Below are 25,150 nucleotides of genomic sequence, written 5' to 3'. Positions count from 1 at the left end.
ACTGCTCCAGGGCACAGAGCTCAGGCTTCCCCTGCCACTAGGCTTCACTGCCAACACCCTGAGCCTGGGCAGGTACGCGTTTTGAGGGGCCCAGGCCCAGGTAGCAGGGACTTCGTCTTCTACATCCTGTGCATCTCGTCCGGTGCTCAGAACAGTGCTCCACGAGGGACATCATCAGTGCTCTTTCCGTGACCGAGCTTAATTCCATCAAGCGCTGTTTCCCACCGTACCTTGGGATAGTAGAGGATGGTACGTGAAAAGAGATTTCTGTCATCAAGCAAATTTACAGAAGGATGAGTTTAAAAGGTTTTTAAATTTTTAGAATGTCTTCAAGCCTTCCATAGATAAATGTGTTATGCTTTTTCAAGAGGAGCCTAACCTTACCTGACCCTGGAGCTCTTACTTCACAGGGCATCCCATTGGAATCCACTTTGGGAAATGCTGCCTGGGAGTCCTTGGAGACCTTTTTTAGCTTAGGGTTTAGGTCCTGGCCTCTTTCATCCCTGTGGATGTGCTGATTCTATTCTCACATACTCAGTCCTACCCCTAATCATGAAAACCCTCACAATAACATCTGTAAATTTTTATCTCTACTAGTGAAATAATGGTCTGCCCTTTGGGAGACCAAGGTGTGAGGATTGCTTGAGGCCAAGACTTCGAGACAAGCCTGGGCAATGTAGTGAAACCCTGTCTCCACAAAAAGCTTAAAAAGTTAGCCCAGCTGGGCGCGGTGGCTCACGCCTATAATCTCAGCACTTTGGGAGGCCGAGGCGGGAGGAACATCTGAGGTCAGGAGTTTGAGACCAGCCTGACCAACATGGTGAAACCCTGTCTCTACTTAAAATACAAAAATTAGCTGGGCATGGTGGTATGAGCCTATAGTCCCAGCTACTCAGGAGGCTGAGGCAGGAGAATCGCTCGAACTCAGGAGGCAGAGGTTGCAGTGTGCCATTGCACTCCAGCCTGGGCTACAGAGTGAGGCTCTGTCTCAAAAAAACAAAAATAAAACACAAAAATTGGCCCGTTGTGGTGATGTGCACCTGTAGTCCCAGCTACTAGGGAGGCTGAGGCGGGAGGATTGCTTGAGCCCAGGAGTTCAAGGCTGCAGTCAGCTGTGATCTTGTCACTGCACTCTAGCCTGTACAACAGAGTGAGACCCTATCTCTAAATAAAAAAGAAAAAAATAAATAGAAAGAAAGAAACACTATTCTGATGGTGGAATCCAGGCCACAGCAGGCATGTAGGGTATCATGTCTTATGGACATGGGAACTTCTTGGCCCGTGCTGGGCACATAACTGTCAATACTCTCTACTACCTTGGAACATTTTCCAATGCAGCGTTTCTTCTGATATCTCCCCTTTGTGTACTTTCATCTGCTTTTACTCTGACTTCCCCTGCTTGCCTTCAATTTACCTAAAATACTTTCGTAACTTTACACGTCACTTCTGCCAAAACTGGTTTGCTCAGCATAATATGAACCATCCTATTCTCCCTTCAGTTACTCAAGATTCAAATGCACACAATAGGAGTCATTTTGCCTTGTAAACCCTCTCACTGTCTTTCCAACAGAATGGTAATGATTATTCATATTTATACCCATGTCCATATTTTGTGCATCTACATTTTTGGAATTTCTTAACCCATAATGGCTTTCAGGTATAGTACTTTTTACCACATATTGTTAACTCTGGTAAAGTAATTGTAATAAAATTTTACCATGATTGTGACCCTGATTGGTTTGCTTGGCGCAAATTTATAATACCATCCACAAGTTAAGACATATTACTTTTTGTTTTTGTTTTTGTTTTCTTCTTGAGACAGAGTCTCACTCTGTCACCAAGGCTGGAGGGCAGTGACATGATCTCTGCTCACTGCAGCCTCCGTCTCCTGGGTTCAAGCGATTCTCCTGCCTCAGCCTCCTGAGTAGTTGGGACAACAGGCACACGTCACCACACTCAGCTGATTTTTGTATTTTTAGTAGAGTCGGGGCTTTGCCATATTGGCCAAGCTGGTCTCGAACTCCTGGCCTCACGGGATCCACCTGCTTTAGCCTCTCAAAGTGCTAGGATTACAGACGTGAGCCACTGCACCCAGCCAAGACATATTATTTTAAATCTTATTACAAATCTTAGCTTGGAGGACTACAACCACCGGGTCACCTTGTGCAATGGAACCTATGAAGGTTTGCTGAGAAGAAATCAAATGGGAAGAAATAGTGTGAAATTGCCAACCTTAAAAAACATACGAGATTGCCTGTCTCTCCAGAAGTTTGACAATCCTCCCTTCTTCCAGAACTCTACCTTCAGTTTCAGGTGGGTGCTCTTAGCTCTGCTGGGCCTGCATGTACAGTACAGGTTTTCATGCATCTGGTTGTAATGAAGTGGAAGGAAACCCAGGTTTTGGGGGTTGTCTACGAAACTAAGTGATGGAGAGAGGCTTAGTAAGAGAAGTTAGCAAGGGATTGGTGTGAGGAAAGTCTTTACCCATCTACTATGACTGACAATGTGGTTTTAATACCTTCTAACTTAGCTGTTCAAAACCATCTTTTGTATTTCTAATTGCTGTACATTAATAGGTCCAATCTTCAGAACCAGGATACTTCATTAAATATAGTGTTTTTTCAAGGCCCATGCCCTTTCTCTTTTCTTTCTTATTTTTAAAAATGTTGATATTAGAAATTTATCAGCCATACACCTTAATAGTGGGGTCTGAGATCTCAGAGGAGTATTGCAGACTAAATTCAACTCAAATCAAAGCACAGCAATGACATTACAATACTTAACATTTAAAGACCACTATTAATCTTCCACCACAGGTTGGGCATGGTGCTCATGCCTGTAATCCTAGTGCTTTGGGAGACCAATGAGGGAGGACTGCTTGAGTCCAGGAGTTTGAGACCACCTGGGCAACACAGCAAAACCCTGTCTCTACAAAAAAATATTAAAAAGTAGCCAGGTGTGGTGGTATGTACCTGTAGAGGCGGTCCTAGAATTTAAGCACATCTCAAAATCACTAAAGAAAAACATACTTCATGCCCTGCTCCCAGAGTTTCTGATTCAGTAGGTATAGGCTGTGTCTTAACAATTTGCCTTTCTAAGCAAATCCGAAACAATGCTAGTTAAGGTGTTCTGAGCACTGCATTTTGAGAACAACTCCCCTAATTCAAACATATAGGAAATGCAATCTATTTTAATAGCACTTTTGTCACAATGAAAAATTAATTCATCCTCCTTTTCAAAACAACCTTAAATGTTACCCTTCTCCCACCTTTGACACTACTCTGAAGACTGTCCAACCCCAGCAGACTCTGAGCCATGCTACACTTAGCAGAACCTCTACATGTGAGTTCAGCCTACCCTGCCCTGGTCCCATACAAATTGTCTTCTTTAAACACAGTTAAGAGAGAGAGAATCCAGTTTTGGAGAAGATCTTTAATCTATCTACCATCCCCTTTTTGGACCCATCTTTGTTTAAAATCTTATTTATAAACATATTTCTCATAATTCTTAAAGTCTTTTTATTGTGGTAGAATTTTCTTTTTTCTTTTTTGTAGAGCCAGGGTCTTGCTGAAGGTCTATTTGGTTGAGAAGGTCTATTTTGTAGAGCCAGTCAAGCTGAAGGTCTATTTGGTTGAGAAATATAAATATCAGATTAAATGTTAAATAAAATATTGATTGCAGTCATGTGCTGGGCATGGTACTGAACCCTGGCAATAAATATCTGAAGAAAGCACAGAGCCTGCTCTCCAAGGGTATGAGAGACAGGTATGAAGGTTGTCACACAGTACACAAAAGAGATATAATTCAGAAATAGCATTGATTAGGAGTTATCTCCCCTTACAGAGGATTATTACTAAAGTTTGGGGCTAATTCTTGGTGAATTTGTTATGACAGAGCTTCCCATATACCTACCCAATCTCAAATTAGAAAACTATCATCTAGGCTGAAAACAACAAAAAAGAGACCTTTATCAGTCTTTGTCTGTTGTCACTGACATACTTGTTTCTCCCAGGAATGCCTTGGAAGGGTTTGATAAAGCCGATGGGACTCTGGATTCTAGAGTGATGAGCCTTCATAATTTGGTTCATTCCTTCTTGAACGGGACAAACGCTTTGCCACATTCAGCTGCCAATGATCCCATTTTTGTGGTATGTCAAAGACTCAGAATGCATGAAAATTTTCTAGATAATATATCAGATTTATTTGTTTCCATACAATTAAGGATTTGGCGGTGTTTTATTCTCTGTGTGAACAACATGATGTGTGCAAATGTAAATTAATTTCCATCTATACCATAGAGATGGTTAGGTGCCATTTGAAGGCCCTAATCAGAACCCATGCTTCAGGGATGGTTCACTTTTGGATGATCTTAGACAAGAGTTTATAATTCCACTGGTGAATTCATAAATTAGCATAATAATAAATGATTTTTCATTGGCTAAATGAGGTTGTTGAGGTCCATTAGTCCACACAATCCACCTTCAATGTGTTACCTGTAGGAAAGAGAGGTTCTGTTAGCCAGAAAAGGGGAGGAGAATGGAGAGGGCATGCTGGACATATAAACCTCCTATGCCAACTTGAGTGAGCTTTACTTGAGAAAGAAGAAAAGCAGCCCCTGACATCCAAGAGCTGGCCTGGTGCTATCAACCAGGTCTTGATGTCCCCTGTTGGACATAAACAATCTCGTAGAAGATCGACAGCAGACAAGGCCACTCTGTGCCCGTGATGGATCAGGACAAAAATAAGACAACTCCATAACCGTGTCTGAGCACAGACAAATTACGAACATTGTCCAAGTCACAAGATGCATGACATCCCCTTTCCTGGCTAATATAAGCAAAAAATGACAAATGCCTTCACCGACGGCGTTAATACAAAAACTCACACTTGAGGCAATTTAATTTGTTAATCTGATTCCTACCTCTGATGTGTAATAACACAGACAGTAAACAGGATTGCTGTTGACTGTGCGGGAGCCTCACAGTTGTTTAAATTTCAGTGTGATGAACTCCTTTGGTATATCAGTTTAATTTCTGTCTCACTTTAAAACAAAAGAAGAAAACTGCCAGGCATGGTGGCTCATGACTATAATCTCAGCACCTTGGGAGGCTGAGGAGTTCGAGACCAGCCTGGGCAACATTGTGAGACCTTTTCTCTACCAGAAAACTTTATAAATTAGCTGGACATGGTAGCATGCACCTGTGGTCTCAGCTACTTGGGAGGCTGTGGTGGGAGGATCAGATCACTTGAGCCTGGGAGATTGAGGCTGCAGTGAGTCATGATCGTGCCACTGCACCCCAACCTGGGCAACAGGGTGAGACCCTGTTTCAAAAACAAAAACAAACTGAACAAAACTTAACAATAAGATTGTAAATTTTACATTTCTGAACTTTTTAGTGTTTTTGTTTGTTTTTTGAGACAGAGTCTTCCTCCATTGCCCAGGCTGGAGTGCAGTGGTGCTATCTCGGCTCACTGCAACTTCTGCCTCCCGGGTTCAAGTGATTCTTCTGCCTCAGCGTCCCAAGTAGTTGGGACTACAGGTGCACACCACCATGCCTGGTTAAGTTTTGTATATTTACTAGAGACAAAGTTTCACCATATTGGCCAGGCTGGTCTTGAACTCCTGACCTCCTGATCTGCCCGCCTCAGCCTCCCAAAGTGCTGGGATTACAGATATGAGCCACTGGGCCCAGCCTTTAGTTTTTAGAGTATGTTCATCCCCTGGTGAACTTTTCTAAGACAAACAAAATGAGGAAGAACAAGTCAGAGCCACACTGTTCAGCTGCCCTAGTCAATGCTCTCCAGTCTGTGACCTCTAGGAATACAGTGCAGTTGAATACATTGGTCTGTTACTCCTTGCAGGGAGAGAATGGAGGACTGTGGAGAGTCTCAGCCAGTGGGTGTTGGAAAAGACAGAAAGGATTTGGGCTTGTGCCAGGTGATTTGGGGAGGACTTTTGGAAGCTCTGCTCTGAATCGGATGTTGTCAGGAAGCAGGGGTATGCTTCCTGATTCTATGATTGGGTGTCTTGGTAGAGTAATTATATGTGTGTGTATATGGGACAGACTAGACTGAGGTTAAAGCCATAGTTGGTAAAAGAGCAGCAGATGCTCACATTAGCCGGGAAAGGGGATGTCATGCCTCTTGTGTCTTGGACAATGTTCATAATTTGTCTGTGCTCAGACATTATGGGGTTTTCTAGTTTCTGTCCTGATCCCACATGGTCACTATGTGAGGACGCAGCTAGAAGGCTCAGGAACAGCGTCTTCACCAGGAACCAAATCAGCTGGCACCTTGGTCTCAGACCTCCTGGCCTCTACAACTGTGGCATATAAATTTCTGTTGCTTAAGCCATCCCATCTGTGGTCTTTCGTTATGGCAGCCTGAGCAGACTAAGACACATTGCTAAGATTAACATTAAGGCGAGGAAAATTCTGGAAAAACAAAACAGAGAGTCTTTGGATACCATACAGTCTAACTGAATAACAATATAAACTCAAAATATAATATATTCAGAGTGGCCTTGTCTGCTGTCGATGTTCTATGAAATTGTTAATGTCTGACAGGGGGACATCAAGGCATTGTTGATAGCGCCAGGCCAGCTCTTGAATGTTAGGGACTGCTTTTCTAAGTACAGGTCTCTCAAATTGTCGTAAGAGATTTAGACAACATAAACATTCGTGTTTCAGTAGCCAATCCCCAACAGTGCTTCTGCTTTACAGATACTAAACTTACCATCATCTATTTTAACCCTGTCTGTGTGTCTTCTGAGTTGCATGTCTTGAATAGATAGTTTTGGAGCAATTACAAGAAGAAATTTCACCTCCTTTCTTATTTTACGAGTATTTTGAGTTTATATTGTTATTCAGATTGTATGGTATCCAGAGACTCTCTGTTTTTTTCTCCAGAATTTTCCTCGCCTTAATGTTAATCTTAGCAATGTGTCTTAGTCTGCTCAGGCTGCCATAACGAAAGACCACAGACTGGATGACTTAAGTGACAGAAATTTATATGCCACAGTTGTAGAGGCCAGGAGGTCTGAGACCAAGGTGCCAGCTGATTTGGGGGAGAGAGCGTAAACTCTCTGATGCCTCTTTTTACGATAACACTAATCCAGGGCCCTACTATTCTGATCTCATTAAACCTTAATGACCTCTTTCTAGGCTCTATCTCCAAATATAGTCACATTGTAGGTTACAGCTTCAACATATGGATTTTGAGGGAACACAATTCAGTCTGTATATGGCATTTATAATGCATCGTCAAACCATCAGTTTATAGAAGTTTGTTTTCCTTTTCTTTTTTCTTTCTGAGATGGAGCCTCATTCTGTTGCCCAGGCTGGAATGCAGTGGTGCGATTTTGGCCCACTGCAACCTCCGCCTCCCAGGTTCAAGTGATTCTCCTGCCTCAGCCTCCCGAGTAGCTGGCATTACAGGCACGTGCCACTGCACCTGGCTAATTTTTGTATTTTGAGTAGAGACAAGGTTTCACCATGTTGGCCAGGCTGGTCTTGAACTCCTGACCTCAAGTGATCCTCTGGCCTCGGCCTCTATCAAAGTGCTGAGATTATAGGCGTGAGCCACCGCGCCCAGCTGGAAGTTTGTTTTTCTAGACTTTTGGGAGGCTTCATGACTCATTACAAGTCAATCAGTTTTACTTGATATAGGCCAGGGCAATCTTGGGAATGTAATTGAACCACATGGAGCTTCTGTTTCCCACTCTGCAACGTGTGGGTCTCGACCCGATCTGGCGGTGAAAATGTACTCAATGAAGTGATTCTTAGTAGATTAGGACAATAGGAAACCGGTCTAGAGCCTGCCAAGTACAATACAAATGTTATCATAAAAATAATAACGTGCTTTATAATGGTCAGAATTAGAGAACCATATGTTAGGTTTAGATTTTCAAACCTTAATTAAGATTTCTTATCTTTTTCTCCAAAGCAGTCATGCCCTAAGACCTTTTACTAATAAGCACAAAGTCAGAAGTATTTCACAGGTGATTATTAGTGTTACTCAACCCAGGGTACAAAAAAAAGGAGCTATGAAGAGGGAGAGTGAAGGTATAGCTTTCAGTGACTCTAAGCTTGCCTGATGGGTGTGAAGTAGCTTTCTGGGGCTCCTAGAGAGGCTAAAGCATAGTCAGGTGAGCTTCAAGAAATCCTGAGACGGAACTAGTTGGTAGAGTTGTTCTTTCCTTCGAAAAAATGTTTCTTTCCTCATATTTGCATAGTAGCAATAAATGAAGGGGTTGTCAGAAGTCTGAATTAATGGTCTAACAAGGTGGGGGCTTATTTAACAAGATGGGGGCTTATCTGTGATGCCGCCACAGCGATCTTTGCTTTTCTCTAGAATACCTGCCTTGTTCGATGATTCTAACTTGATGGTTCAGATCATTTTTTCTGGCTATCGTCTCAGCCATAGCTTTTGCCAAGCATTTCTGGTGTCTGCTTTCTCAGCCATACATCCGTACATCTATTTATCTATACTATATGTCTCTAAGTACTTATTAAAGCATACGTTGTCAACTGTATAATTTATACACACAATTCATATTCATAAGGGAAAATGTCACAGTACTCCTTATCCAGTACTCCAATATAAGTAGAACAGCAGAATCCTCTGATAAATTAAGGATTATACCCCAACTCTTTCTCTCCTATTAAAAGTGATGCTAGTAATTTGATTTTCTGCATCCCAAGTGTCCCGGATTGCTAAACCTTATATCCTTCTTTTGAACAAACCCACTAAGTGGACGGAAATTGGCAACATTTTTCTGTAAATAGCAAGGTAGCAAATATTTTGGGCTTTGGAGCCAGATGTTCTCTGTTGTAACTACTGAATTCTGCCCCTGTAGCATGAAATCAGCCATAGATCATGCATAAACAAATGAATGTGGTGTTGCAATGAAACTTTATTTACAAAAATAGGTTGTAGGCTCTGTTAGGCCCTCAGGCTTTAATTTATCAACCTGTGGTGTAAAGGATTCACTGCTCTTCTTTGTATTAGTTTGTAGTAAGGATAGTAGGAATCTCTCTCTCTCCCTCCCTCTCTCTCTCTTTTTAAGAGACAGTCTCTCTCTGTTGCCCAGGCTGAAATGCAGTGGCATGATCATAGCTCACTGGAGCCTCGAACTTCTGGGCTCAAGTGATCCTCCTGCCTCAGCCTCCCAAGAAGCTAGGACTATAGCCACGTACCACCATGCCCAGCTTTTTTTTTTTACTTTTTATTTTTGTAGAGATGAGGTCTTACTATGTTGCCTAGGCTGGTCTCAGAACTCCTAGCCTCAAGCAATCCTCCCACCTTGGCCTCCCAAAGCACTGGGTGAGCCACCATAGCTGGCCTGTAGTAGGGATATCCCCTTAGTCATATTTCTCCTTCTGCTTTAGGGGGGAAGCTCACATTGTAACTTAATGGATGAGAAATCCCGTGACTTAACATGGTTCAGAGATATAAGACATTTAATCATCTTTGTCTTCGTTGCTTTTAACGTACTTAATGTTAAAATTTTATTTTCTTTAGTAGTATGTGTAATATACAAATAAGCAAAAGCCACAGCCTTTCGTTAAAGGCATAGAATGAATAATGTTTTGGCACTAGCTCCAGAACTCACAATTACTTCAGGCTATTTTCAAAGAGTTTTATGCTGAAGCCAATTCAGCTTTAAATGATTTTTCACATACTGAGATCCAGGTTAAAGCATTTCAGTTAACAGAGTTATAGCTTCTGGAATTTCAAATTCGCGAGGCAATTCATGCAAATATATTGCACATGACATTTATTAAAATTATTTTTTGTGAAATCTCTTCAAGCAATAGAGCTACAAAATTGTATGTGATCACAATAATGAGAAAAGAAGGCAGAACATTAAAGTGCAGGAAAAACTCCAAACCAATCTCTAGTAATTCCTAAGGTAATTGAGGCAAATGCACACATTTATCATGGAAAATAAGATTAGGCCAGAGAAATGCTAAGTGCTGTCTTCAATATTAAATTTAGATATAATCCAGAAAAGAAAAAAAAAAAAAAAAAAAAAGGAAACCAACAGACTGTAAAGTTATTTAAATGCCAAGAAAGAAACTATGTTACATAGTGGTAATTTCCTTCCAATTCCTAAAGATACTATTCTTAAGAGTATACTTGGATGTTATCCTTTTAGAAACTATATTTGCTGAGTTCTGAGTTCCTTCAATTCCTCAGTGACTGGGGGGATCCATAGGTTCCATGATAAATACTAAACAGCTCATGCCTGTTTTCCACCTTCTACATTGACATTCTAAATGGAATACAACATACAACAGTCTCATTACTCATCAGTGTATAAAATAGGTTCATTAACTTAGAAATATGCAGCAGGAGAAAATGAATCTCTAAACCACACATAGCTGATGGACTACCCTAAGTTAACCCTGTAAGAGCCCTTCCGAGTCTGCTGTTCTAGGCTACAACAAAGTTAGTGAAATCAAAAGCTCACAATTACAGGTATAAATAATTCTGTGTTAGAGTGAGTTTAGTTGAAATGTAAAAAAAGGATAGGTGTATCAGTCTGTTTTCATGCTGCTGATAAAGACATACCCGAGGCGGAGTAATTTATAGAGAAAAAGAGGTTTAATGGGCTTACAGTTCCACGTGGCTGGGGAGGCCTCACGATCATGGTGGAAGGCGAAAGGCACATCTTACATGGTGGCAGACAAGAGAGAACTTGTGCAGGAAAACTCTTATTTGTAAAACTGTCAGTTCTCATGAGACTTATTCACTATCATGAGAACAGCAGGAGAAAAACCACCCCCATGATTCAGTTACATCCCACTGGGTCCCTCCCACAATGTGTGGGAACTGTGGGAGTTACAATTCAAGATGAGATTTGGGTGGGGACACAGCCAAACCATATCAATAGGGCATTGCTTTTTTCTTCCCAAGACTGAAGCATTTAAAGATATATCCATTTTGCTTTACTTTAAGAAAAATCATAATTAGACTAACATTTAAAAAAATTAAAATAACATTGTTTTATGTAAAAATTTTATTTTTAGTGGTTTTATGATTTTTATATTATTTATAATTACAGAAATGTTGGTGAAAAAAGTTTTTAAATGCCTGTAATTCCATCTCAATGGTTTTGCTTATTTCTTTTCATCTTCTAATATGTTTTATGCAGTTGCAATTATAGTCATCCCTCAATATCTTGAGGGGATTAGTTCCAGGACCCCCCACCATGGGTACCAAAATCTGTGGCTACTGAGGTCCCTTATATAAAATGGCATAATATTTGCATATAAGGTACACACATCCTTCTGTATACTCTAAATCATGTCTGGATTACTTATAATTGGATACAGAGGACCATCTGTATAAGGCACCTATTACATATGATATCCCATTATCGCTTAATTTATTTAGTTTTAAGTCGTTGCATGGTTTTCTAAATTTTTTCATCTTAAAATCTTAGTGCACATAGAAGTTTCAAAATATCAAATGTATAAAATGAAGTCCATATTATCACTACCACCTTCCAGCAAACAATACCATTTTTTTCTAATTTTCCAGATATATTTTATAAATACACAAATATGTTTATATATTTATCCACATGGTAGCATATTATAAACCCCTGTGTCCCTTTGCCTTTCCCCCACTTTAAAAAAAAAAATTATTCCGAATCATTTCAGTTCCAAAGGGCGTTCTTATTCTTTTTTATGTATAGCTGTATAGTATTCTGTTACATGGATTTATCCTGAAATGTATTATTTTAATTTTAAATTTAAGATTTTAAACTATTTTCTATGGATGGACATTTAGGTGATTTCTAATCTTTTACTTTACAGTGCTACAACAAACGTCCTTGAACACGTAAGCTAAGTAAAGAGAATAGAATCCCTGGCTTAAAGGGTAAAAAAAAGCATTTGAAATTTGATAAATGTTACAGAATTGCCTCTAGAAGGTTGGACAATATTCTCTCCTAATACCCGTGTTTCACCTATGTGTCAGAGCCACAGTTCCCCCATCATTCCCTCTCATTATGCTCTTTGTCCCTGTGTCATCACGCTTTTTCATCTTTGTCAACCTGATAGGTGAAGGGGCATTTTAGCAAGTTTTAATTTGCATTTCTCTTCTTATAAGTGAAGGCCAGGCCAGACGCAGTGGCTCACACGTATAATCCCAGCACTTTGGGAGGCCGAGGCAGGTGGATAACCTGAGGACAGGAGTTCAAGACCAGCCTGGCCAACATAGTGAAACCTTGTCTCTACTAAAAATACAAAAATTAGCCGAGTGTGGTGTTGGGCACCTGTAGTCCCAGCTACTTGGGAGGCAGAGGCAGGAGAATCACTTGAACCTAGGAGGTGGAGGTTGCAGTGAGCCAAGATCGCGCCATTGCATTCTAGCCTGGGCTGGGTGACAAGAGCAAAACTCTGTTAAAAAAAAAAAAAAAAAAAAAGTGACCGGGCGCGGTGTCTCAAGCCTATAATCCCAGCACTTTGGGAGGCCGAGGTGGGCGCATCACGAGGTCAGGAGATCGAGACCATCCTGGCTAACACGGTGAAACCCTGTCTCTACTAAAAAATACAAAAAAACTAGCTGGGCGAGGTGGCCGGCACCTGTAGTCCCAGCTACTCAGGAGGCTGAGGCAGGAGAATGGCGTAAACCCAGGAGGCAGAGCTTGCAGTGAGCCGAGATCCGGCCACCGCACTCTAGCCTGGGCGACAGAGTGAGACTCTGTCTCAAAAAAAAAAAACAAAAAAAAAAAAAAATCAGTTTGCACCTCCTTTTCTGTGATCTGTCTGTTCATAACTTTTGTTTGTGATCATGACTTCTGGAAAAAGAAAAAATAACCCTAAAGATCCAAAAAAGTCAGAATTAGTGAAAGTAATTTGTTCTCTGTGTGAGTAACAAAATACAACATTCTCTTTCAATATTTTATTTTCCCGGAAAACCTAATAATCTGGTCATGTAAAGTTGTATTTTGTAGGTTTTATTAGTTTATGGAAAAAGAATGTGATCACTGAAAACATATTCAACCTCTAGAACAGTACCTGACACTTAGTTCTGTACATTTTTGTGAGGACAGTGTCTTATTATTGTAAATCTATTCTGTGACAGCTCCTATGTGAGATGTCATGCAAAGCTCACCTCTTAAATGAACAAATCTGTATATAGTAAACTACTCTTCTTGTTTTAAACACAGGGAAAATAAAGTTTAGAGAGGCTAAGAAATGTGTCAAGGTCACACCAACCAGTAAGTGGCTGAGCAGAGATTTATAAGAAAAGTTTCCTATTAAAAAATCTCCCCGTGTTCAATCTTTCAACTACCATTTTGCCTTTTGTCAGTTTAGACAATTCTTAATTCAGTCTCTTCACAATTGCATTCATTATAGCTGTGGATATTAAGTCCCGTTAGGTCATATTAATAGGAATTAACACGAATTGGTGAAGGGCAGATGTGAATAATTTTGCATGGCTTTTGAAATGATAGAGTCATTGCTTTTATTTTGAGGATGTATTTATGCTTTTTAAATGTCACATTTACTTATTTAATACTAGTTTTTAAATAGCAGGTGCACAGTTACTACCTCCTAAGTAGCATAACATCTTGATGAGTTTTGTAAGAGCTGAGGTATCAGAGAGGGTGGCGGGACCCCTCTCTGGTTCCCCAGGGTGGCAGGATTTCTATGGGCTAGGCTGGGGGCTGGCTTGTTTTCTTTAATCTTACAGGTGGTAAATGTTACCTGAATGGGTTCTCTTCAACTCTAGACTTTATAAGGATAAATGCATACTCTATTGAGAAGAACTAAACCTATGAATTACATCCAATTCATTCTTGATAAAGTATGAATATAATGACAAACCACAACTTACATACAAATCTAAGATGGTTCTAGCATTGAGTTGAGTTCCTGTCTCCTAGAGTTTTCATGATTAGGTAGCCAAGAATGACCTGAGAGGTAGCTTAGTATCTATCTAGAATCTCTTCTAGCATCACCTTGGTTCTGTTTCTCCAACCTGTAATGTTAGCTTATATATATGTTGAACTGGTCACTTCTTTTAAAGTTGAGCTAACAGAATCTTCCTGTAGTCCTCAAGTTGAGCTAGCAGAATCTTCCTGTAGTCCTCAAGTTGAGCTAGCAGAATCTTCCTGTAGTCCTCTGCATCTGTTCAGAGTTTAATTCTTGAAGAACAAGCTTTTGTTCCTAAAGGGTTTGGAATTGACATTTCTAATTCTCTTGATTTTTTTTTTTTGTATGCATGCTGTTAGAGCTTGTATACAATGTAAATTGTGTACATTTTTACACACATATAGTATACAAGGGTATTATACAAGTCTATGTGGGGGGATGTGTTCCTGATATAACTCCTCCAAAATACCTGAGAAATACTTTCTGTTTTGCCTGCTCAGGGTGCTATAAAAGAATGGATAGGGAGATATAGGGAGAGAAAATTTTAGCACCATCCTTGCTGTGCCCAGCCTGGAAGATGCTATTATTGCTCCAATATCTTTTTTTTTTTTTTTTTTTTTGCCTTCCATGATTGTGTCCATTCAGGCTGCCAAAACAAAAATTCCAGAGACTGAGTGGTCTAAACAACATTTATTTCTCACAGTTCTGGAGGCTGAGAAGTTGAAGATCAAGGCACTAGCAGATTCAGTGTGTGGTGAGGAACTTCTTCCTGGCTCATAACGGCCATTTTCTTGCTTGTCCTCAAATAGTTGAAAGGGAGAAGGAGCTACCTGGGTCTCTTTGGTAAGGGAACTAATTCCATTCATGAGAACCCCATCCTCATGGCTTAATTATTTCCCAAAGGCCCCATTTCCTATTACTGTCACCCTGGGGGTTAGGATTTCAAAGTATGAATTTGTTGGGAGGGGAGGAACACATTGAGTCCATAGGAGATTGTTTCTCGTCACTGAAATATTCTCTCTGTGTAGTACCCTCCTCCTGTGGCAGAGCTTAGTTAATTAAATAGAGGCTTGGTGTTGTTTCACTATTTCATGCCTATTACATATGGCCTAGTTAGGGCAACGTGAAACCAACATCCCAGTTATATTTGTTTTCAAATCCTTGGTAGAACAAGACAAGAATAGGTATTTCCCTAAAATAACAAGCATGATGAAATTTGTTTTTTAGGAGTTGCCATTAGGAATTCTCTCATTTAAAAATTCCAAACCAACTTTTTAATGTATGCCTTCTACTTTAAGTTTTAAATTAGAGTTCCCATATGGACCTATGTGTGCTTATATCTGTCATGTGGCTTTTAAGTGATCACATTTGAATTGTCACTTCGTTCTGACTCTCAGAGAGCCAGAGCAATAGCATGTCACCACAGTAGGATCCAGTCTGATGACAAAGGATGCCTTCTGGGCAGTAACCCATGAACTCAAGTGGTGAAAACTACAGTGTGCTGGTCTTTAATGATGTACACACATCTTTCCCCCAGCCGGCCTCATATTTCCATGGTTCCTTTCTCCAGATGCAGACACTTCTTATTTCATCTACGTGGTGGGAATCCAAATTTATAGTCATTTAAGCTAAGGCCCTTTGATAGTAACTTTATCCTCCAATAGTCTTGAAAAAAGAATGCACACTTTCTTGTATTTTATTTTCTGTATCCTGCAGGTACAATATTTTTTGGTCGATTACTTTCTTCTGCATGGGTTACATAAAAATCTTTACCTTGAAAGCCCATGTAATCACATTTTTTTTTTCAATATGGCCTCTACTTTGAAATTTACTGTTTTTTTTTTTTTTCATTTTCTGTACCTATCTTCATTTTGTTGGAACAAGATAGAATAGGTTTATATGCCAAAATTTGGAACCTCATTTCTGAAGTACTGAATTTCTAATACCAAAACATAGCCATGTAGCCCTCGAGCAGATGAAAGGCACCAATGATACAAATTTATTTATTATTTATTTATGTTTTGAGATGGAGTCTCGCTCTGTCATCCAGGCCGGAGTGCAGTGGCACCATCTTGGCTCACTGCAGCCTCCGCCTCCTGAGTTCAAGTGATTCTCCTGCCTCAGCCTCCCGAATAGCTGGGATCACAGGTGCACACCACCACGCCCAGCTAATGTTTTGTATTTTTAGTAGAAATGGGGTTTCACCATATTGGCTAGGCTGGTCTCGAACTCCTGACCTCAGGTGATCCTTCCACCTTGGTCTCACAAAGTGCTGGGATTACAGGTGTAGACCACCATGCCCGGCCCAGTGATACACTTTCACTTAACTTCTGCTTTTGCTTCCTACCCGCAAATGACATTTGACCTTTTACAGAGATATAAACTGAGCTCATTTTTAACTTGTATTTAACAAAGATACAATTAGTTTCTCAAGAGCAATTCAACGTATCTTATTGAGGAATAATGCCCACAATTTTAACAAAACTACTTATTCCGTAGATTGTACTACTTCTCTTTTTAGGTTGCAGATATGTTATTGCTTGCAGCATTTTGTCCATTGGATTCTTTGCGCTTTCTCAGTGCATACCAGTCTTTTCAAAAAAAATTACATTCTGTAATTTGGGTACTCTGTATATTGTTCTTACTAGAGCTTTGTTGTTGTTGTTGTTGTTGTTTTGTTGAGACAGTATCTCGCTCTATCACTCAGGCTGGAGTGTGGTAGTACAATCACAGCTCACTGCAGCCTTGACTTCCCGGGCTCAAGTGATCCTCCCATGTCAGCCTCAAGTAGCCGAGACCACAGGCACACACTACCATGCCTAGCTAATTATTAAATTTTTGTAGAAATGGGGTCTCACTCTGTTGCCGGGGCTGGTCTCAAATTCCTGGCCTCTCACATGATCCTCTTGCCTCAGCTTCCCAAAGTGCTGGGATTACAAGCATGAGCCACTGTGTGCAGCCTTACTAGAACATTTATTGTACGTTTTATAGCCCTCCTGAGAGCTACCATTTCAATTACTCCTTATTATTTCTCCCCCCCCCTTTTTTTTTTATCTCTCCAGATTATTAATTGCCTTAGAATCTTGTCTTCTCCTTTATTATTTACATTTTTCCCTTGGTGAATTCTGATGCTTTCTATAAGTTATTTGCCTCTTACAGCACTGAATCTGCGTCATCTGCCTCTTCCTTATGTCCTGATAGTCTCTTGTCTCTTTCTATCATCACAATTTGATCCCTGACTTGAACTCAGGCGCTATCTAAAAGTTCATGATTGGTTTAGGACTCATAGGCCAAACTATACTCTTTCTGCATTGTTAAGATTTGGGAATACACCTTCAAAATCAATTTTTCTTATTCTAGGTGGTCCTGAAGGTTGTACTACAGTGTGGTGGTGTCAAGCAGGCAACGGGCCCATATTGGTCTGTGGCCTCTTAGGAACTGGGCTGCACAGAGGGTGAATGGTAGGCAATCGAGCATTATCGCTTGAGCTCTGCCTCCTGTCAGATCAGCAGCATTCGATTCTCATACGAGTGCCAACCCTATCATGAACTGCACCTGAGAGGACTCTGGGTTGCATGCTCCTTATGAGAATCTAACTAATGCCTGACGCTCCAAGGTGGAACAGTTTCAGCCTAAAACCCTCTCCCTTCCCATCTACCACCCCCTGGTCCGTGAAAATTGTCTTCCTTGAAATCCAGCCCTGGTGCCAAAAAGGTTGGGGAGTGCTGGTGTAGAGGAAGTAGAGTATGTGGATTAAGAACTCTCACTTTAGAACCAGACTTCCTGCGTTCAAATTCTTATTCTACCATATATTAGCTGTGTGCCCTTAGGCAAGTCACTTAACACTTTTGTGCCTTTTATTCCCCATCTATAAAACAGGATAATACTGTTAGGGGTTGAATTGTCACCTGCAAAATTCATATGCCAAATTCCTAATAGCTAATAACTCAGAATGTCACTTTGTTTGGAAATAGGATAGTTGCAGGTATAGTTTATTAACATAAAATGTCACACTGGAGTAGGGTAGGTCCCTAATCTAGAGTGAGTGGTGTCCCTATAAAAAGGGAAAATTTGGACATAGGCACCTACACACAGGGAGAACACTACATGAGGATGAAGATGGAGATCTACAAGGCAAGGAATGCCAAAGATTGTCAGCAAGGCCAGCGAAAGTAGGAGTGAGATCTGGAACAGATGTTCCCTCACAGTGCTTAGAAGGAACCAGCCCCACTGACATCTTGGTGTTGGACTTCCAGCTGCCTAGAAGTGAGACACTGTCTCCAACTGTAAGACAAATGCCTGTTGTCTAAGCCACCCAGTCTGTAGTACTTTGTTACAGCAGCCTGAGCAAACAAATAATATTCACCAAATCAGGCTGTCTTGAGGTTTCAATATGTCATTATGGGTAATTGAGCAAACACTAATAAATATTCACTAATTCACTTATCAGAAAGCACTAGGCATGTGCCACATGCATTCCTAAATGCCCAGCTCCTCATTGGCTATATGTACATAGTGTGAGTGATTTCAGAGGTGCTTGCAGGCCCCACCCACCTGCAAAATGCAAGTTCTTCTTCCATAAGTCCTTGTTCCAAGTTAAAATAATAATAGTACTGATGGTATACTCATAGTGATAACAACCATTGAATAACAATTTCCTACAAGAAAGGTGCTGTGTACTAGGTGCCTAATAATATAAGATAATACCTCCCTACCTTCCCAATGGCATGTTATTGGTGTCCACTGTTGAGGTTTACAGACCTCTGTGATCCTGGATCATCAGCTCCACAGGCTGTGTTTTATTCATCTCAAGCCGCATCACTACCCCCATTTCACCACCTCTGCCTTCTCATTCTCTGTCTGGATCTCTTAGCTCCCCTCCTACCCAGGAGGCAGCAGTGTGGAGGAAAAGTCTCAGACCTGACATTCTATCTGTTCTCCTTCGTGGAACCCAGGAGAATGGGGCGGCATCTGTAGCCTCCCAACACTGAAGAAGAATGGGGCTCTTCCCATTTCACCCCTCCCTTTCTCCCCTCCCTCCAGGAATAGGCCACTTCTGCATGCGGCAGCAGGTCCCAATTCAGCTCACACTGAGAATGTAAGAACTACAAACAGAATTTCTATTGAATTTTGTGTCTTCAGAAAAAAAAGAGAGAGAGAGAAGGAAACTAAGGAACTCACTTCCCTACACATGCTGGTAACCATGGGCCTGTGAGGCTTTGCTCAGGCTTTTTTCCTTTGTTGTGCTTATCCATTTCTGCATAACAGATTACCCAAATACTCAATGGCTTGAAGGTGACCATTTCATTTCTTACCATTCCTGTGGGTCAGGAATTTTGGAAGGGCTTGACTAGGCAGTTCTAGCTTAGCGTCTTTCAGTGCAGTTGCAGTCAGATGGTGATAGGTGTTGGAGTAGCTGTGGAGTGGCCCGCCATCTGTTTTTCTTCCTGAAATCTTGAGCTTCCCCATCATGGTCGCTCTATGTGAGTTGGTTTGGGCTTCCTTATGGCATGGCTGCCTCAGGACAGCTGGACTGCTTATTTGATGGTTCAGGGCTCAGGCACAAGATAGGACCTGTAATACACTTTATGATTTAACCTTGAAAGTCACAAAATGTCACTTCTGCGGCATTTTATTGGTTATAAAAGAGTCAGAAACTCACCAAGTTTCAAGGAAAGGCCAGTTGAAGCCAACCTTGAATGAAGGAGTGGCAAGATTCTAGAAAAACATGTTAGTCAAGAAACATTGTGTGGCCTTCTTTGGAAAATACATTTTTGTACATCCCTAGACACTCTGTTTGCACAAACTATTTATGTAAATAAAGCTGCATGACACTGTCATCAGCCAACACATACTTAGTAAACATTGACTCCATCCAGGTTGTATGCTAAGCCTGAGACTTCAAAGGTGAAAAGTCCTTATCTTAGGGCTTAAGGAGTCAGGATCTTGTTAGGGGACATAGATACATAAATAACAAGTTATAGTATCATTTGATCAGTGCTATAAATGAGGTACAAGGTACAGTGGTGCATGGAGGAATGAATACATTGATTAAGTATTTCCTGAAATAAGTATCTCCCTTTCTCCACGTGAGATACCCTGGGGTGACAAGCTCTGGGGATCCGGAGGGGGGATGAGAAAAAGACACTCCCCTGAGCTCCTTGAGCTCACTGTCCAGGAAGGAGTGAGGAACTGTAACCACCACGGTCGAGATGGGACCGAACTCTCAAATTTGTATCATGTTACAAAATCAGGGCTATCAATGTGGAGATTTTGCTCTTAATATTTCAAAACATATAGTAATTGCTATATTTTAAAAGGACTTTAATGGCTTCCTTGAGAAAATGTAAATGAGCACTTTGTACATTACATTTCTAGACTTTCTTTTGCTGGCATAACAGCAAGAATTCAAGTGAGAGGTTATGAAATGAGTAGACAGAAGAGTATTCCTGGTGAGAAAAATTTACTGTTCCTTTATATTATAATATTGATACAGATTGAGTATCACTTATCTGAAATGTTTGGGACCAGAAGTGTTTGGGATTTTGAATTTTTTCAGAGTTTGGAATACCTGCTCAACATACCAGTTGAGCATCCCAAATCCAAAAAATCCAAAAATGCTCCAATGAGCATTTCCTTGAAGTGTCATGTTGGCACTCAAAAAGTTTCAGGTTTGGCGGGATTTTAGATTTTAAATTTTCAAATTTCAGACACTCAACCTGTAAATGCAATTTTTTCTTTCTCTCCTGTTAAACCAAATCGTCTCAATACTAGAACATGTATCTTACCATACTTGCCTTTTTCTGAATTTCACAGTTAACACATATATGTTCAAGGCCTCCAACGTTCAATCTGCAACCAATGTTAAATCCAACATGAACTTCCATTTGCACCCTTGACAAAGCAGTTTATTATCCTGCTTGGAGAGAGAGGTTCATACATCGTTGAAAACTTCATTGTTTTTCTTCCTGAAATCTTGAGCCTCACCGTCATGGTCACTCTATATGAGTTGATTTGGGCTTCCTCACGGTGCTATACAGAAGGTGGTATTCCACACATGGGTATACAGAAGATCCCATGTCAAGAAGAAGTTATTCCACTTTAGAAAAGCTCCAGTCAGGTTGGTGTGATCGGAACAGACTGATTCATGTTAAACGCTGTGTTCAACTGTCTTGTAGGTTCTTCATTCCTTTACTGACGCCATCTTTGATGAGTGGATGAAAAGATTTAATCCTCCTGTAGATGCCTGGCCTCAGGAGCTGGCCCCTATTGGTCACAATCGGATGTACAACATGGTTCCTTTCTTCCCTCCAGTGACGAATGGAGAACTCTTTTTAACCGCAGACCAACTTGGCTACAGCTATGCCATTGATCTGCCAGGTAACTAACACAACTTCTAAATGGGTGATTCATTCATCTTCTAAAGGAGCTAGCTTGCTTGCTTTCTTTTTAATGTAAACCAAGACCTTTAACTGAAGCTTTCAGGTCTAGCTAGGTGTATTGACCATCTTTCTAGCATATGTGTATTTAGCAAAACGAGCCTTTAAACTACCAATTGAACATCACAAAGGGACTAATGAGCTGACTCTTGTTTTAGAAAACTGAAAGTTTTCAATAGATCTTATTAAAGGAACTATCTACTTCTACACCTGACTTGACAATTCTCTCTGAATTAATTGGATTAATAAAAAGCCTCTCTATGGTTGTTTCAAATTTCTAACCAATGAAGTAAACAGGCCTGCCTCAAAGAATAATCTCTACATCCAGCTAGTCCCTGTACAGTGTATCTACCCAAAGTCTCAGCCTAGAAAACAATCAAGATGATTTCAGAGCTCAATCTCTCCCTCTTTGACCTGAGTCTTTCAAGCTTGGTTGTAGTGGGACACTCGGGCAGAGTATTACCTCAAATCAAGTTCAAATTTATGAAAGAGCCTAAGTACAGAGGGCCTTAGATGCCAGGCATGAAACTCCAATAAGATACCACCTCATATGCATTGGGATGACTGCTATCAAAAAAATAGAAAATAGTAAGTGTTGCTGAGGCTGTAGAGAAATTGCTGGTGGGAATGTAAAACGGTGCAGCCACTATGGAAAACAGTATGGGGATTGCTCAAAAAAATGGAACAAAGAATTACCCTATGACCCAGCAATTATAGTTCCGGGTATACCTAAAAGAACGGAAAGCAAGGTCTAGCAGAGATATTGCACGCCCACGTTCATAGCAGCATCATTTACAATAGCCAAAAAGTAGAAGCAGCCCAAGTGTCCATCAGTAGATGAATGAATAGACAAAAAGGTGGCAGATACATACGATGGAATATTATTCAGCCTCAAAAAGGAAGGAGATTCTGATACATGCCACAACATGGATGAACCTTGAGGGCGTTAAGCTAAGTTTAATAAGCCAGACATAAAAACAAATACCGCATGACTCCACTTATATGAGACTATGAGGTCGTCAAATTCACAGAGACTCCTAGTTACCAGGGGTTGGGAGGGGAGAATACGGAGTTACTGTTTGGTGGGCACCATGTATCAGTTTTCCAAGATGAAAAGGTTCTGAGAATGGATGGTGCTGATGGTCGCACAACAATGTGAATGTATGTAATGCCACTGCACTGCATATCTCTGCTAGACCTTGCTTTCAGTTCTTTCAGGTATACCCGGAAGTGTAATTGCTGGGTCATAGGGTAATTCTTTGTTCCATTTTTTTGAGGAATCCCCATACTGTTTTCCATAGTGGCTGCACCGTTTTACATTCCCACCAACAATGCACAAGGATTCCAATTTCTCTACAGCCTCAGCAACACTTACTATTTTCAAGGTGGTCAAATTTATGTTACGTGTATGTTACCACAATTTCTAAAACATAATTTTTAAAAAAACTAGCCAGATGATTTGGACAAAAGCAAAAGGCAACCATTTCTGGGTCTTGAACAAAGAAATGGCAGAATCAAAATATCTGTGTTTTAAGAAGATGAAGTCGGCAATAGGTGCTGCCGGATTGAAGCGGGAGGAGACAGATCAAAACCCTCTTGGAGGAATCCCATCAGGACAGGTCAGGACCTCCCGTGGGATTGCAGAAAAAGGACTAGAAAGAGAATCTTATATTTAGGTGAGTGTAAGCTATAGAAAAATTCAGAAGAGCTGAAATTAAGAACAGTTGGCCAAAGAGAATATACTTTTTAAAATAAATGACAAATAGGCATACATATATTAAAAATGAAATTTGGCCAGGCACAGTGGCTCACACCTGTAATCCCAGCACTTTGGGAGGCCGAGGCAGGTGGATCACCTGCAGTCAGGAGTTTGAGGGCAGCCTGGCCAGTGTGGTGAAACCCTGTCTCTACTAAAAATACAAAACTTAGCTGAGCATGGTGGCGGGTGCCTGTAATCCCAGCGACTCGGGAGGTTGAGGCAGGAGAATCGCTTGAACCCGGGAGGCAGAGGTTGCAGTGAGCCGAGATCACGTCACTGCACTGCAGCCTGAGTGACAGAGCGAGAACTCCATCTTAAAACAAAACAAAACAAAACAAACAAAAAACCCCAAAAATGAAATTCACCAATTTTGTGGAAGAGTGCTTATAAAATCTATTTGAATAGAAGATTGGATTTATCATGTGGGAAATTGACATTTTATTCACAACTATTCAAATGTGTATAAATATCATCTGCTTGTTTATTGAATGTCTCCTAGTGTAATAGTCAGTCTGATCCCTCTCACAGGCTTATCATTCTATTAAAAGGTAGAGACAACAGCAGAATTTCTCTACCTGAAGGTTGTATATTTTGCAGCTCCCCAGATGCCATTTTAGCATGCACTTTTACAAACGAGCTTCTAACTCACAAAAGTAGTTACATTCCTCCTTAGAGGGTTTCTTCCGCATAAGCATTTATTGTAACAAATTTTTAAAATGCAATAAGCTGTATTTAAGTAATGGGATGCCATTTCCGACTTCCCCAAGAAAAACAATTGTGGATATGATAAATGGTGAGGAAGGAGAAGATAAATTTTAGTCTAGCAAGAGTAGTTTTGCTTTATCAACAAAAAAGCCTGTGAAAGCCAAGTGCGCTTGCTCTTTTTCTCTTCTGAAAGTACTCAGCTGATGAAAATGCTGACTGTAGACCCTTCTCTTCTGCTTTAGTTTCAGTTGAAGAAACTCCAGGTTGGCCCACAACCCTCTCAGTGGTCATGGGAACGCTGGTGGCTTTGGTTGGTCTTTTTGTGCTGCTGGCTTCTCTTCAATATAGAAGACTTCGAAAAGGATATACACCCCTAATGGAGACACATTTAAGCAGCAAGAGATACACGGAAGAAGCCTAGGGTGCTCATGACTTACCTAAGAGAAGAGGCTGACCAACCCATAGTTCTGACCCTGACAATAAAGGAACTAATCCTCACTGTTCCTTCTTGAGTTGAAGATCTTTGACATAGGTTCTTCTATAGTGGTGATGATCTCATTCAGAAGATGCTTAGCTGTAGTTTCGTTTGCTTGCTTGTTTCACAAACCCAAACTAAAGTGCTTGAGGCTACCTCTATCTTCAAATAAAGGTAGACCTGACAGTTTGTGATATCTGATAATAATCCCCTATATTGATTAAGCCTCCTCCTTTTCTGAAAGCATTTAAAAAAACAAAAAGTCCCAAAACATTGATCCGGGGGAGTCATTTAAATTTGCAGATCAGTGCAATTTGAGACCTGGCCAAGACCATGCATCAATCTTTCTCAGCCCCAGTGTCTTGATTGGTAATGGCATGGAGGTGAGAGGGGGTAGGTGCTAGATGAATCTCCAAGATCCTTTTTAGCTATAAACATCTCTGCTTCTAGGCACCCTCCTGATTATCTTCCTTGAGCTTCGTTTTCTTCTTTCCTCTATCTTTTTCCTCTCCAGCTTAGAAGATGAGAATAAGCCTTGTTTTCTTTACAGGACAGAAAATGACTAAATGAAGGTTCAATTCCCCTCTATTGTGTAAATTAGATTTTACAGATTTTACTTAAAATCTGCAGTTTTAAACAGTAGACCTATATTACAGGATTCAATAGCTAGATACACATTGATTCTATAGGGATAAATAGAGAAGATAATACAATTATAGAGCTTCCTGGTTTGTTGATATACTACTGTAAACCTATAACAAATACAGAATTACTCTTTCCGAGAAAGGCTGACTGAAGGCTGGCGAGGCTATAAACCTGAACATGAGACAATTTGACCTGAGTCCTATTAGTCTGAGGTCTCTTTGGCTGATCCTGAACC

The 25,150-nt window shown here is 40.6% G+C and overlaps 1 protein-coding gene across 2 annotated transcripts in view; it reads left to right on the top strand.

The window, feature by feature from the left end:
- The window catches only part of LOC113219501 (L-dopachrome tautomerase), a 38,220-nt gene extending 14,004 nt beyond the window's left edge, over positions 1-24,216 (top strand). Inside the window, exons 5-10 of one of the 2 annotated variants that reach the window (XM_026446577.1) lie at positions 2,134-2,313; positions 4,013-4,148; positions 11,800-11,854; positions 19,046-19,089; positions 21,071-21,272; positions 24,038-24,216. In XM_026446577.1, the coding sequence (XP_026302362.1) occupies positions 2,134-2,313; positions 4,013-4,148; positions 11,800-11,854; positions 19,046-19,089; positions 21,071-21,272; positions 24,038-24,216 (796 nt within the window). The remainder of the gene's footprint in view (positions 1-2,133; positions 2,314-4,012; positions 4,149-11,799; positions 11,855-19,045; positions 19,090-21,070; positions 21,273-24,037) is intronic. The other variant, XM_026446579.2, reaches the window with a different exon arrangement.
- The last annotated feature ends 934 nt before the right edge of the window (positions 24,217-25,150 follow it).

This window comes from Piliocolobus tephrosceles, chromosome X (assembly GCF_002776525.5).
Source record: "Piliocolobus tephrosceles isolate RC106 chromosome X, ASM277652v3, whole genome shotgun sequence".
NCBI lineage: Eukaryota > Metazoa > Chordata > Mammalia > Primates > Cercopithecidae > Piliocolobus > Piliocolobus tephrosceles.
This window is presented reverse-complemented; position numbering and strand designations above follow the sequence as displayed.